The sequence below is a fragment of the Podarcis vaucheri genome, assembly GCF_965113315.1.
Source record: "Podarcis vaucheri genome assembly, chromosome: 2".
NCBI lineage: Eukaryota > Metazoa > Chordata > Lepidosauria > Squamata > Lacertidae > Podarcis > Podarcis vaucheri.
Window position 1 is genome coordinate 111380398 of NC_138760.1, and position 14052 is coordinate 111394449.

At 42.8% G+C, this 14052-nt stretch overlaps 1 protein-coding gene across 19 annotated transcripts in view; it reads left to right on the forward strand.

Annotated features, from left to right (window-relative positions):
• Positions 1-14052, forward strand: part of IHO1 (interactor of HORMAD1 1) — a 66137-nt gene that overhangs the window by 36175 nt on the left and 15910 nt on the right. For all 19 annotated transcript variants that reach the window (XM_082210076.1, XM_082210075.1, XM_082210077.1 and 16 more), the window contains 2 exons: positions 9508-9556; positions 9786-9861. In XM_082210076.1, coding sequence (XP_082066202.1) covers positions 9508-9556; positions 9786-9861 — 125 coding nt within the window. The remainder of the gene's footprint in view (positions 1-9507; positions 9557-9785; positions 9862-14052) is intronic.

The window sequence follows — 14052 nt, forward strand, 5'->3', positions numbered from 1 at the left end:
TTTCCAGGGAGTCTTCTCTTCTCATGAGGTGTCCAAAGTATTGGAGCCTCAGCTTCAGGATCTGTCCTTCCAGTGAGCACTCAGGGCTGATTTCCTTAAGAATGGATACGTTTGATTTTCTTGCAGTCCATGGGACTCTCAAGAGTCTCCTCCAGCACCATAATTCAAAAGCATCAATTCTTTGGCGATCAGCCTTCTTTATGGTCCAGCTCTCACTTCCATACATCAGTACTGGGGAAACCATAGCTTTAACTATACGGACCTTTGTTGGCAAGGTGATGTCTGCTTTTTAAGATGCTATCTAGGTTTGTCATTGCTTTTCTCCCAAGAAGCAGGCGTCTTTTAATTCCGTGACTGCTGTCACCATCTGCAGTGATCATGGAGCCCAAGAAATTAAAATCTCTCACTGCCTCCATTTCTTCCCCTTCTATTTGCCAGGAGGTGATGGGACCAGTGGCCATTGTCCTCATTTTTTTGATGTTGAGCTTCAAACCATATTTTGTGCTCTCCTCTTTCACCTTCATTAAAGGGTTCTACTGTTAATGCGACTTCACCACCCTCTCCGCAGCAGATCACATTGTGCCCCCAGCATGGTGCAGACAGAAAGCCAGGAGTGGTCATGGGCTGCTGTGGCTCAAGAGCCAGTCACTGCATCTGGCGGATGCCCAGGGGCAGGACCAGCAGAAGGCCTTTAAAGGGTGCCACCCCTGGCTACAGCAGCTCTCTTCTCTTTTCTGTTGCCTGAATTGGTGCTTCCAAATTACTACTATTTTTGGATGGGATCCAATCACATACTGGCAAATTCAGGTTGCACAGTTACATTTGATTGAGAGGCATTGCTCAGCAAACCCACTTCCCTGAAAGATTGGACTTTTTGCAACAAGTGACGGGAAAACACACTGGAAATTGTGAGGTATCACTTGCTCAATTCAACACCATCTAACCCCCCCCCAAACAAATCAGGGTGAATGCTTCCTAAATAATCAGTGTCATCAAGCCTACCCAAATCAGGATGAGTACTGAATAAACAGGGTGTCTGAAAGCATTCTCGGTAGAAAAGCACTCCTTTTTCAATATGGGTTTGGCTTTCCCTCCGTACATAAAGCATTAAGATTGTGCTGTGTAGGCTACTGCTTTCTGTGTTTGTGCTGCTGGAGGATTTGATCCCCTGGCTACAATGAACCCTATAAGTGTGTGTGTGTGTGTGTGTGTGTGTGTGTGTACTCTGATAGCCATTGGTGTCCTCATCTGCTACATGGGCTAGCAGGGATCTGTCTTAAGGGATCTGTGACTTTTGAGGATTAGATGGAGCCATTCAATACATCCAGTCCCTCTGGAAAAATATTTATATTGTGGACATGCCCTAAAACATTGAGAGCATAAGAAGAAGAGCCTCCTGGGTCAGGCATGTGACCCTTCTGGTCTAGCATCTTGTTCTCACAGTGGCCAACCAGATGTCTATGGGAAGCCCATAAGATTCTAAGCAACTGGCATTCAGAGGGAAACACATTCAAACTGGAGGTGGAAGGATGCTAAGGACAATCATTTCCAGAGTGCAGTCGTACCTTGGATCCTGAACGCCCTGGAACCTAGACATTTTGGCTCCTGAATGCCACAAACCCACAAGTGATTGTTCCGGTTTGCAAATGTTCTTTTGGAACCCGAGGGTCCGATGCGGCTTCCTGCAGCCAATCGGAAGCTGTGATTTGGTTTTCAAACGTTTTGGAAGTCAAACAGACTTCCGGAACGGATTCCATTCGACTTCCAAGGTACGACTGTATAGTGATCTTAATCTCAGGGTCATGGGTTTGAGCCCCACGTTGGGCAAAAGATTCCTGCATCGCAGAGAATTGGACTAGATGACCCTTGTGGTCCCTTTCAACTCTGCTGTTCTATGATAATATGTCCTGCACAGCACCATCCAAACACAAATGCATATTAGTCTGAACAGGGAATTGGCTATATAGCAGATCCTCTCAAGGGAAAAATGAGAGTGTACAATGTTTGCCTTAGCCTAATAGGCATTAACTTTCCATCTGCTCTTTGTCAGGAGGAGAGGAGTCTGTCTTGTCAAGTTCCATTCGAGTGAATTTCGGGGGCAGGGAGGAATTTTCTAACAAAAAAATGCAGAGGAAATGCCTTATGGCTGAACAAAAGCACTGCTACACTACTCTTTACATTTTGATTAAAAGTTGGCCATGATTAGAATGATTGGTATGTTTTGAGGGAATGAATGTGTTTTTAAAATGTATACCTTTATCATATAAACAAGCATTTTAGAGCTGTGTGTTCTACTGATATTGCAGCCTCCCTGTGGCATTCTTTAATATACGCTTTGTTAGTAAGAGAGGATTAGGATGGATGGACCCCAAGAAAAACCACAGAAGTTTTTCCCCCCTTCAGCAAGCTATGTAATAACTTCAGAACCAAGTGTGAGGGATTTTAATGATTCCCCCCCCTGTGGAGTGATGAATAATTCCAATTTGGTACATATTATGTTCAGAAAAAAAGATGTGAGAAAAATATGAAAAAAGTGTTTGTGTGTTCTTGTAGGAAAGCTATATTTTGATGGAAAGACTTCAGGCAATTGTAGTTGCTCAAATGATTATCTCTCCTCTGACAAAATACATTGAAAAGCTTCTGATAAGACAACCATTGAAAATCTATTGGGAAACATTAGCCACAAGCAAATTAAAAGCAAGATTGACAGCCATCTGATTTTATAAACATTTAGAGAAAATTCTAAATGCAGATTTATTGTTTCAAAAAACCTTACGCTATTTCTTCTTGTTCTGTCATAATCCCCTTACCTAAAGCACCATCCCTTATCATTATCATCTACATCTGCAGATAATTGTTGCCTTTGAGCTTTGTTCTCTCAATGTAGGGTTCCCTTTTGGTTTTTCTGAGCCCACATATAATGCAAGAGCCATTATTTTCCCCCTACATGTGGCAAGTTCTACAATATGCTTGACCACTTTTGATTGGATTTCACATGGGCAATTCTCATCCACCATTCCTGCTATCTGAAGTTTATGTGTCTTGTTCATTATCACCCCACCTCTCACCTTTCACATTTCCCCCCACTTCAGCTACTAATCTTGTTGCTGCTTGCAGAGCTTGTGCCTATACAGTGGTACCTCAAGTTAAGTACTTAATTCGTTCCGGAGGTCCGTTCTTAACCTGAAACTGTTCTTAACCTGAAGCACCACTTTAGCTAATGGGGCCTCCTGCTTCTGCTGCGCCGCCGGAGCACGATTTCTGTTCTTATCCTGAAGCAAAGTTCTTAACCTGAAGCACTATTTCTAGGTTAGTGGAGTCTGTAACCTGAAGCGTATGTAACCTGAAGCGTATGTAACCTGAGGTACCACTGTATACCTCTCTGTTGCATTGTCAGCAACCAGGACTGAGCAGAAAGAAGTCTCTGTGAGGCCATGCCTCTTTTATGGCACATGCCACACAGAGCAGCATTGCAAAGGATAACTTGAGCACTAGCCCTTTGCCATGGTGTAACAAATACAAGTCTGGAACTGTATTTGGCATCTCTCAATTGCTTCTGTTGAAGATGTTGTTCTTTCTTAATCAGGGACAAGGAACTGGCAGCCCATGGACCAGACGTGGCCTGTGGCGTCTTTGGATCCTACTCACAGCCTCAATTCCCGTTGCGCCCAATTAAAGCTTCTCTCCTCCCCCAAGCCTAACAACTGTGTAGATGGGGGTGAAGTTTGTAGAGGGGGGAAATGCAGCTGGAGAGGAAAAGGTTAACCTTCTGGTGCACACTGCAGCCTTATCCCCCAAATGCTTCCTCTCTTGCCCCCCCCCCAAAGGAAGAAGCTGATTAAGATTATATGTCATTTTAAATGTGTTTGTGGGAGAGGGGGTTGTGGAGGTCCCCCCCCCTTGGTTCTTGTTTTTATTATGTATTTTGTGTTTCTTCATTTTGTGTTTTTATGCTGTGAAGCAGCCTGAGCTCTTTGGATGAAGGGTGGTTGTTTGTTTGTTTGTTTGTTTGGTTGGTTGGATGATAGATAGATAGATAGATAGATAGATAGATAGATAGATAGATAGATGCTGGTCTGACTGACAACCTTCTGCTCTGGCACTGAGCAACACAAAGGAGGACATTTAATTTAAGTCAGTAGTCTTCAACCTTTCCTGACCCAAGACCCTCTTTTAACCCAAACATGGATTTGGGAACCCAGGCCTTTCTTTTTAATAATATATTTGTGTGGTGGCAGTGCTTCTGTTGTGACCCACACCCAGTAAGTTGTGGGTCCCAGCACCCCAGTTGAAAGCCAGTGGACGCCCCTTGTGGGAACACTGTCCCTTTAACTGGGTTGTGCCTAGTAAGTGCATCATGTGAGACTAGAAGGCCCCACTGGGTAGCAGAATGATTAAGCAACAGGTAAGCTATGGCTTTCTATAACAGAGGCTCCTCATCTTGTAAATTGTTAATAAAGTTTATCAAATGTCTATGGACACCCTGTATTCTGCAAGTTATGAATCTAAGAATAACACACCTCTCTTCTCTACAAGAATTCTGTATTCAAATGGAACAGCCCCTACACAAAAATAATATCCGGCGTAAAATTATTGTAGATCTGCAACTTTGTTTTGATGGTTTTGTGTAAAATCGAATGGTGTTTTTTTACAACATTGTTTTTATCTTGGGTTTTCAAACCTTTTGCCTTCTAATTTCCATATTTAATTTTCATCCTAGTTTATTGACAAGTTCACTGTGTGGTATGAGTTTATCTAGAGTTCAGTTAAAGTAGAAGAAACTTGGTTGTGTTGAGTATCATGGTTCTGTTTTGCTTGCTCTTCACAAATCACCACAACTTTGTTCCTTACGGCCGCTATTGGGAAGTTGCCAAAAAGTGCTTCTAAATTAAAATTAATTGGAGTGCTCGTCCTCTAGGAACACAGTCCAAAAAAGCTTTCTGTGGGCTTGGAGGAGAAATTTTCCACTGCGGCAGTTTGAGGTACTGAAAAGGCAAGCAGCTTTTCAGTTTATAGTTTACAAAGTAAGTTCCTGCATCTGGAAATGTCAAAGAAACCTCCAACTTTTTCCCTCTGTTATTTTCACTGAAGTCTTGAGGACTAAATAAAATATTCCTTCCAGTAGCACCTTAAAGACGAACTAAGGTATGAGCTTTCGTGTGCATGCACACTTCTTCAGATACACTGAAACAGAAGTTGCCAGACCCTTCTATATAGTGAGAAGGTGGGGAGGGGTATTACTCAGAAGGGTGGTGGGAATGGAAGATTGGCAGATAGCTGAGATGAGGACTGTCTTGAGGACTGTATGAAACTGCATCAAGGACCATTGCTGGTCCTCAGACCGCAGGTTAAGAACTATATTCTTGAATAAAATATTGGGGGTACGATGTGGTGTATGCACATCATTTGAATGGCAGTGTCCATAAACTGGGGGAGGGAGCAGTCCACTCAAACATTTTATTGGGGGAGCCAAAGCCCCCAAAGCCCCTGGTGTGGTGAGCCAGTGTGGTGTAGTGGTTAAGAGCGGTAGTCTCGTAATCTGGGGAACCGGGTTTGCCTCCCCGCTCCTCTACATTCAGCTGCTGAGTGACCTTGGGCTGGTCACACTTCTCTGAAGTCTTTCAGCCCCACTCACCTCACAGAGTGTTTGTTGTGGGGGAGGAAGGGAAAGGAGAATGTTAGCCGCTTTGAGACTCCTTCAGGTAGTGATAAAGCGGGATATCAAATCCAAACTCTTCTTCTTCTAAGAATTGGCTCCTATACTGCAGGCGCCTTCATTATACGACTTTCAGATGCTGCTGATAATACACCTCTTTACCCAGGCTTTTGACATTTGAGGTTTATTTTATTAAGGCCCCCTTATTTTTATGGTTATAAATTGCTTTTAATATTGTGCTTTAATACTGTAACCTGCCCTGAGATCTTAGGGTGAAGGCCCATTAGGCCAGCTTTGCAACTCTGCTTCCCTTGTATAGGTTACTTTCTGCTAGAGAGAGAACTGCAAGGCAAAACAATGCAGAGGCTGCCAAGTTAGCTCTAATCTAATTTGATATCTTTACATGACACCTATCCATGGTGTCAGTAACGTGACTTCTTGTTGAACCTCTTGATGACAAGCTGTCTCCCACTCCACCCCACCCCACATGGAAGACTTCCACAGGTGAAAAGGAGTTGGATATAATGCGTTGAGAAAGCTCATTTCCCATAGTAATAATTGCACCCTTCTTGTAAAAGGTCAATATACAGTACTAATTTTGTTGCATTGTATTCCTGTCAGTTGAAATATTAAGCAGGACTTTCTCCTCTGTAATTTCTGTGTGCCCACGCAATCATAGGTGATGAGACACTTCCTTTGTTTTGAGACATTCTAAGACTGGGTTCACCACAATGCTAAACAGGCCACTGTTTTTCCTTTGTGATATTTCCTTTGTGACAAACATAGCTCCATTTCCTATACAGTGGTACCTCGGGTGACAGACACTTCAGGTTACAGACTCGGAAATAGTACCTTGGGTTAAGAACTTTGCTTCAGGATGAGAACAGAAATCACGCAGCAGCGGGAGGCCCCATTAGCTAAAGTGGTACCTCAGGTTAAGAACAGTTTCAGGTTAAGAACAGACCTCCAGAATGAGTTAAGTTCTTAACCAGAGGTACCACTGTATTCTAGTGCTCATGCCATTTCATGCGTATTCTAAGTGTTGTAAATGTTTTAATTCTCACCTATGCTTCTGCCTCTTCTCCTGCTGTACAATTCTTGAAAGAGAACATACCTTTAAGCTTTATTTTAAAAAGGACAATGAAAAGCATGACAGCATTGCTGCCACTAGCAAGATCTCCCTCTCCTTTTTTAATGAATGCCAGAGACTGCAGTGGATTAACACTAACTCTTTTATTGTCTAAAAGTGACTATACAGCAGACCTAACAAACTCATGAATGCAGACCTTTCGTATACCTTGTAAGTCCTTTAGTCTTGGCTCTAGTTTCACTTTTCATGCCATACCAATAAGGCATTGCCTGTCTGTTCAGTATCACAGTTCCCCTCCTTTGAGTTATAAACTGTCCTGAAGCAAAGGAGTGAGCTAAAGAACAAATCATGAACACCTATTAACAGTCTGTTTTTTGTTATTTTGTCCTGGGGTCATGAGTAGACTATCCGTCACTCCTAACACCTGCTAGCTGAGGAATGATGTCATCCGTGGTGGGAAGAATGTAGTTTTCTCTTTCTTATGGTTTTATCCAGCTGTTTCAACTCCACACACATATGTAGGTACTATCCTTTTTTGGAACTGGCACCTCGCGTGCACAAGTCAGTGAGTTCCACAATTGGTTCTATAACCCCACATCAAACCATCTTCTCTAGTTCAGCTGGTACCTTGGGAAGTAACAGGGCTGATATTCTATGTGGGCTGCATAGGGTACAGTTCCTTCCTCACGTCTTACCTTTATTGATATAGTCTTCAAAATTCCTATCCCATTGTGAGGCTCTGCAAAGAGTTATTGTAAGCCACACACCAGGCCCATTGTAGCTGTGGAGACTATTATTGGTCTCAGCTTGGAGCACATATATTTTAAAGGGTGCAATCTCTACCTCTGTATTGAGTTTCTAGCCATGAAATATTCTGCACAATTTGGATTCTGTCTTCCAGAGCTAGCAAGCACTGTGAAAGCGTGCTGGAGACAGGGTGGATTGTAAAAACTTCTTCAGACAGACTCTGGAATCACACTTGCATCAGCTCCAGTATGTCAGCACAATGCCATTAATTTGCAGTGACACCTCCCATGGCCTCAGTAGATTTCCTTGGTTTCGGTTTCCTCTGTTGAAAGCAGGCCCTTTTGTGAATATGGTTCATCTTTGCCACTCATCAATTTTCTGCAGGACTAGGAACAAATGAAAAATATTTCAATAACTGTTGTGCCTGTGGGCACAAATTAGGTCATGTTGACTATAATACTGATTTTGTTGTTGTTATTGTTTACTTGTCTCTGTAGTTCCATAATCACTCAAAAACTAATAATAATGATGATGATAAATCATTTTAAAAAAACAGCTTGAGGAGCAAAATTTATTATTATTATTATTATTATTATTATTATTATTATGTTAAATAGGGAGCATATCTAGATTTCTTGTACTTCTGTAGTAAGTTTTGCGGCAATACCAATAATGAGAGAGCAGTGGTTTCTCATCTGGCCATCCAGCAGGCCTTCTAAAATAAAAATCATTTGATGGAAAGAATCTTGCCATTTTAGCTTTGTTCCTTTGTTGAGCTGTGCAGGAATCTTCTGTTCCTCACTGGATTCTCTGTGGAGTGTTCCTGATTCCTCACATGTTTAGTGAATGTAGCAGCTCCCCACACTTCTCCCTCAGCCTTCCTACCATAGCCTGCTTTGTGTCTCCTATGTTAGCCTGCTGCCCTGAGCTTAAGTGGAGGATGTTGTCTTATTGCCAATGCTGAAGTAAGGGCAGCTGCCAGATGGTCAGATTCTGTATGTGGAAAATTTAGGAGGCACCACCTTGTCCTTTGGCTCCTGCAGCAAAATGATCTAGGATGGCCCCGAGTCTCCACAAATTCTGAACGTGTATGACCTGTGCTACAGGAACTGCAACTGGTACTTTTTATTAGCCAGTGCACACAGATGTAAAATGGTACATACAACAATGCATAAATCAGGGCCCGACTTTCCATACTTTACACTGTCAAGTTTCTTAGAAACATCCCCCCCCCCCGTTTTTTATTTGTAACTATATCTGCCACAGTTTCACAAAATATGAGTGTCCTTCATTCACCCAGGTAAGGGCTCCCAAGCCACAATCTCAATCTTTTCCTCTGCACTTGTCACCTACCTGGAAGGAATACCTCCCAGACACATTCTCCAGTTCATTTTTCATTTGTTATTCCTTCACTTCCTCAGAGCCAGTGTGGTGTAGTGGTTAAGAGCGGTAGACTCATAATCTGGTGAACCGGGTTTGATTCCCCGCTCCTCCACATGCAGCTGCTGGGTGACCTTGGGCCAGTCACACTTCTCTGAAGTCTCTCAGCCGCTTTGAGACTCCTTCGGGTAGTGATAAAGTGGGATATCACATCCAAACTCCTCTTCTTCTTCTCAGGTTACTGGCACCGTTTTCAAATGTTTCCTCTTCCACAAACCTACCATGTCCCCCCCCCCCCATTTTCTTTTTTTCCATCATCAGATCTTAGCAGGTAAAACTGACTTGTTGAAACAAGCTCTCCTACAATTACTAGAACCCCTGATTTAGGACTTGCCATCCGTCAGCATTTCAGAAAAACAAGTTCACTGGGGATTCTTGCTAATGGAATTTACTTGACTATAGAGGTGAAAGTTCCATGGAGATAAATACTTAAATGAGGAATTAAAATGTGTTAAATCTACATTTTGCTATGTGGTGCATGCTGTCTCATGAGATTAATCTTGGCTTTTCCCTGTATTTGCTTTTGACTAATTTGCATACAAATTTTGTGTTTTTTTGTGTATCTCCCATTCAGCGAGCTTTTAAACACCTTTATTTTGAACACTAAAGAGAGTCTTCAAAGGGTAAGTGAATCCAAATTATAAGCTGGAAGCAGGGGTGGGAAATGTTTCATGCATTTCTCCTATTTTCTAATTAATAGAGCATTTGCCTTTTGTCATGCCCTATGATAAAATATAATTGAACCTTTGGTTTGAATGCTTTTCGATTCAGCTGGAAACACTGACTATACTGAAAACACCATAAGGGAAATGAATAAATATTAAGTCTTTCACAAAACTATTTATTTTGCAGCTGCACTTTTCCTTAGATAAGTTTGAAGAAACTCTGAAATCTATTTTGGATGGCTTCGGAAGCTTTTCTAAGACGAGTAAGTACTTGGGATTTTTCTATTACAATCAGAGTGTGGGGTCAGACTAATCATTGCATCTGCATCTCTTCATAGCTACGGGGAAACCTTTCCAGGTGCTATGGTTTCACCTGGGTGATCATGAACCAGCCACTATCACCATAGGAAATGCAGTGATTTACTGTATTAATTTAATCTGTATCCCATCCTTCCTCCAAGGAACACACTTCTATCCTCAAAAGAACCGTATGAGATAGGGACTTGGCAAAAGGTCACCCAGTAAGCCTCAAGGCTGAGCAGGAATTTCAACACAGGTTCTACTGTGCTGCTCTAACCACTGTGTGATCCTGGCTCTCCACTTGTTGTGAATGACACACTAGTTATCCACGTCTCTAGTAAATGACTTTTGCCCTATAAAAGCATGACTGTTTGGGAGTCACTTATTGTGGGGATAGTTTTACAGTGGTACCTCGGGTCACAGATGCTTCAGGTGACAGACTCCGCTAACTGAGAAATAGTACCTCGGGTTAAGAACTTTGCTTCAGGATGAGAACAGAAATCGTGCGGCGGCAGCAGCAGGAGGTTCCATTAGTTAAAGTGGTACCTCAGGTTAAGAACAGTTTCAGGTTAAGAATAGACCTCCAGAATGAATTAAATTCTTAATCCGAGGTACCACTGTATTAGTGTCTTTGGAAGGGGGTGGGGCATTGTTTGGTGCACTTGAGGCATGTTGGCAAATCTACCCCTCTGCTTAGCTGTGTTATTTTCAGTCAGATTACTTTCCCCCATCTGTCTCCCCTGTGAACACCAGAAATTGTGCACCTATCCTTTCCATGGTTAGAGTACTCACTTCTGAAAATGAAGGCTCTTTCCCTATGAAGCCTCCTCATTTTCCCACACTAATGCCACCCCAAATCCCTTTTCACATAGGTGACTATGGAAGTGGCACCCGAGGTGGCTAATACTATCATTAGTCCACTTTAATTGCCGAAACCTAAATATATGGTATGCTCTTGAATCCCTCCTGCAAAATAGTGACAGCCTAGAGGCACTTTAGACGCACCAACAGTTGCAAATTCAGACACGGAATAGGAGTATGAATTCTAGTATGGCATGACTAGAAAATTTGGTTTGAGTAACATGGAACTAATTTCCCTTTTTACTGAAGGAGAAAGTGCAGCCATGAGCTAAGGATTTACATAAGGTAGTCCAGGAAGTCTATCAGCAGGCTGGGATTTAAATATTAAACTCATATTGAAGTATAATTGAAACACTGGGTACTATATTGGAAAAATTGCTTTGGACAGGTGCACGTGTGTGTGTAAAAAACTACCTGCCAATCATTTAAAAGCAAAATATGGTAGTATTGCTTGAAAACTTAGCTATGTTCCTATAAGGCATTGTGAAATGTAAGTTTTCATATAGCAGAACACTTGGCATCTGCCATATTAACAAGCCACATTTCAGTAGAATGTTGCATCAGCCATGTTCAGCATATTGCTTCTTCCATCTACACTGGTTCATCTGTACATATCTGGTTGCCAATAAACACTGCTGTTCGATTGGGATCACAGTGATGGTTAATTATCTTCCTACCATTAAGTAACTGCAGTGGAGTCTTGGAAAGATATCAGTTAAATGTGTTCCCTTTGAAATCCAAGTCTCTCACCTCCTGCATCTGGTGCAAAAAGATGAGAAAGTTTTCCTCCAAGTGACAGGCATTTTTCAGACTGCAGCTGTCAGCGTGTGCCTCTGGGAGAATATTGTATATATTATATGTTATTGGTAGATAGGGAAAGCAGCAGGAATTAGGCCGATGTATTAGATTTCCCAGTGTATCAAATGGGCAATGCCCTAGTCTCTAGCTGCTGTGAATATAGGGAATTTGTTTTGAGAATGTGGCCTCATGTGAAGAAGGCAATGGCTTAGCTCATTTTAAGCTCATTATTTAGAGTTGTGCTGCTCATAACTAAGCTGTTACTCCTTTTCCCTTTTTGCCTCTGTGCCTGGCTGTGCAGTTCGTCAGCTGGGGAGGGCGGGGAATTTTCATAGACATGTATGCCATTGATTTAGCACAGTGGGATCCAAAAACGTTTAATGTAATAATGACTTCAGGAGAAATCTCAGCTTTCCTGCTGCTTGGCAGTTTTTTCACTGGCAGATGTTAGAACGAAACCTTCCACATGGGCAGTTTATTCCATCACCATCCATTGTCTTGCCATGTGGTTCCTCCTGGCCATAGCCCCAGACAGGTTTAGGTGTTCTAGATGAGGCATTAAAACTTCACACAAACTCAGCTAAGGGAATGTCACCTAAACTCAACTTTGGGAACTTCACAGCTAAGTGGCTCATCCCAATGGGAACTTGCATAGCGAGGCTCCAGGCCCCGCAGTTCCCTTAGCTAATAAACACACAGACACAAATGTTTAGGTTAATGGGATAAAATAGGCCACAACTTTATTGGTTACAGATGTGAGTGGTTTGGCTTAGGCATTGGGTAAAACCAGACTGTATCCTGACTCCTGCCCATCTGCAGGGAGTCTCATAAGGGTAAACCACTGGTAGGGGGAGCCCTATTATATACATCAAATCAGGGCACCCCCAGGGTCCCAGTGGGGTCGTGCCATGGCCCAATCCCATGGCCAAGCCCTTTAACGGGGGTACCTTTAAGGTGGAGGGGCAGGTGGAGGCCACCACCTCCCCTCCCATAAACAAGGCTTACCCAGTGCCTAACCTTACAAAGTTATGACAGTTGCTACAAGGTAAGCGAAAACCAAATGGCTGGTGCCAATCTGCCAAGTGGAAAAATTCCTACCAGGCCCCAACAATATGGCAGCTGACCTTAGTCCATAGCAAGGCCTCTGTCAAGCAACACATAAATGCGAGGAGGCGAAAGGAGACCATGCTGCTATTTAAACTGCTAGTGGCCATAGCACCCGGCTATCCTGATTGGTCAGCTGGGGGGGGGGGCGTCATGTGGCCAGGAGTCCCTATGACGTGGGCGGCATCCCTCCATCCACAGCCAGGTCACTGGGAGGTCCGGCCCTCCTGCAATACCGCCCCCCGGGGAAGGGGAGCAGATTTAATATCACCTATTTCCATAGCTTGTTGGTGCCCCCATACTCAGCTGCACAGCAGCACCCTCCCCACCATTGCATCATGTGCTGCCCTTAAGGGAAAAAACACATATTTTCAGGGCAACTTACAAATAAAACAATGAGCAGCTAAGTAAAATACATTGTGAAACAACAATATTATTTTTAAAATAGCAGATAAAAGTAGCATAATGGACCAGAGATAAAACTAAGGTTAAAAGACCTAGGATATATATATATATTCATGTTCACCTTTGCTTCCAAATATCCCCTAGTAGTGAGCAATTCAAGCATATATGCTGAAATTCTGCTATGAAAGGAAACCATCTCCTATCTGCTGCTTCACAGAAGTGCTGACCTAAAGGTCAGGTGTACCTTTCAAAAAGGACTCAGCAGAGCAAGCCCAGATTCTCCTTTGCGCAATGCTTTTGGCTTGACATACATAACAGCAAATCAAGCACTGACCAAGCTGTCTGTTTTACATTTCCTTGCAGGCTTCAGGTCAGCTGTCCACTTAAAACAGACTACTAGCAAATTTATTTTATTGAGCTAATGTTTGTTTGGTGCACCCTGTTTTTCCTTAAACCCCTCGCCCACTCAGTTTCAAAAGAGTTGGAAAAATTGCTCCCATGAAGAGTAGGGGGTGTTGCTGTCCGATGCCCCTAGGCAAGTGAGCACAGTCAAAACATCTATATCTCATCTTTCCAAACCCAAGGCAGCTTTTCGCATTTGTATTATGAACAAATTGTGCAAATTATTCTAACCAGTAAAACAAACAAAATATTAAAACCGTTAATGTTAACATTTGTTTTGCATAACAGAGTCTGCCTTCCCTTTTAGTTTTATACAGTATAACATAAAATGCAAACGCTACCAGAGCCTTTCAGTCTCTTTCTTCCTCCACTGTGTTGAGGCAGTATGCGTCTGAATGCCAGTTGCTGGGACTCAAAAGTGGGGAGGGGGTTGTTGCCTTCAGGTTGTGCTTGCAGGCTTCTCATAGGCATCTGTTTGGCTGCTGTGAGAACAAAATGCTGCCTAAAGGGGGGCCCTTGGCCAGATCTAGGACAGCTAAACTGGTGTCATGGTGCTGAAGGACCATATTTCTGATTCCCACTCA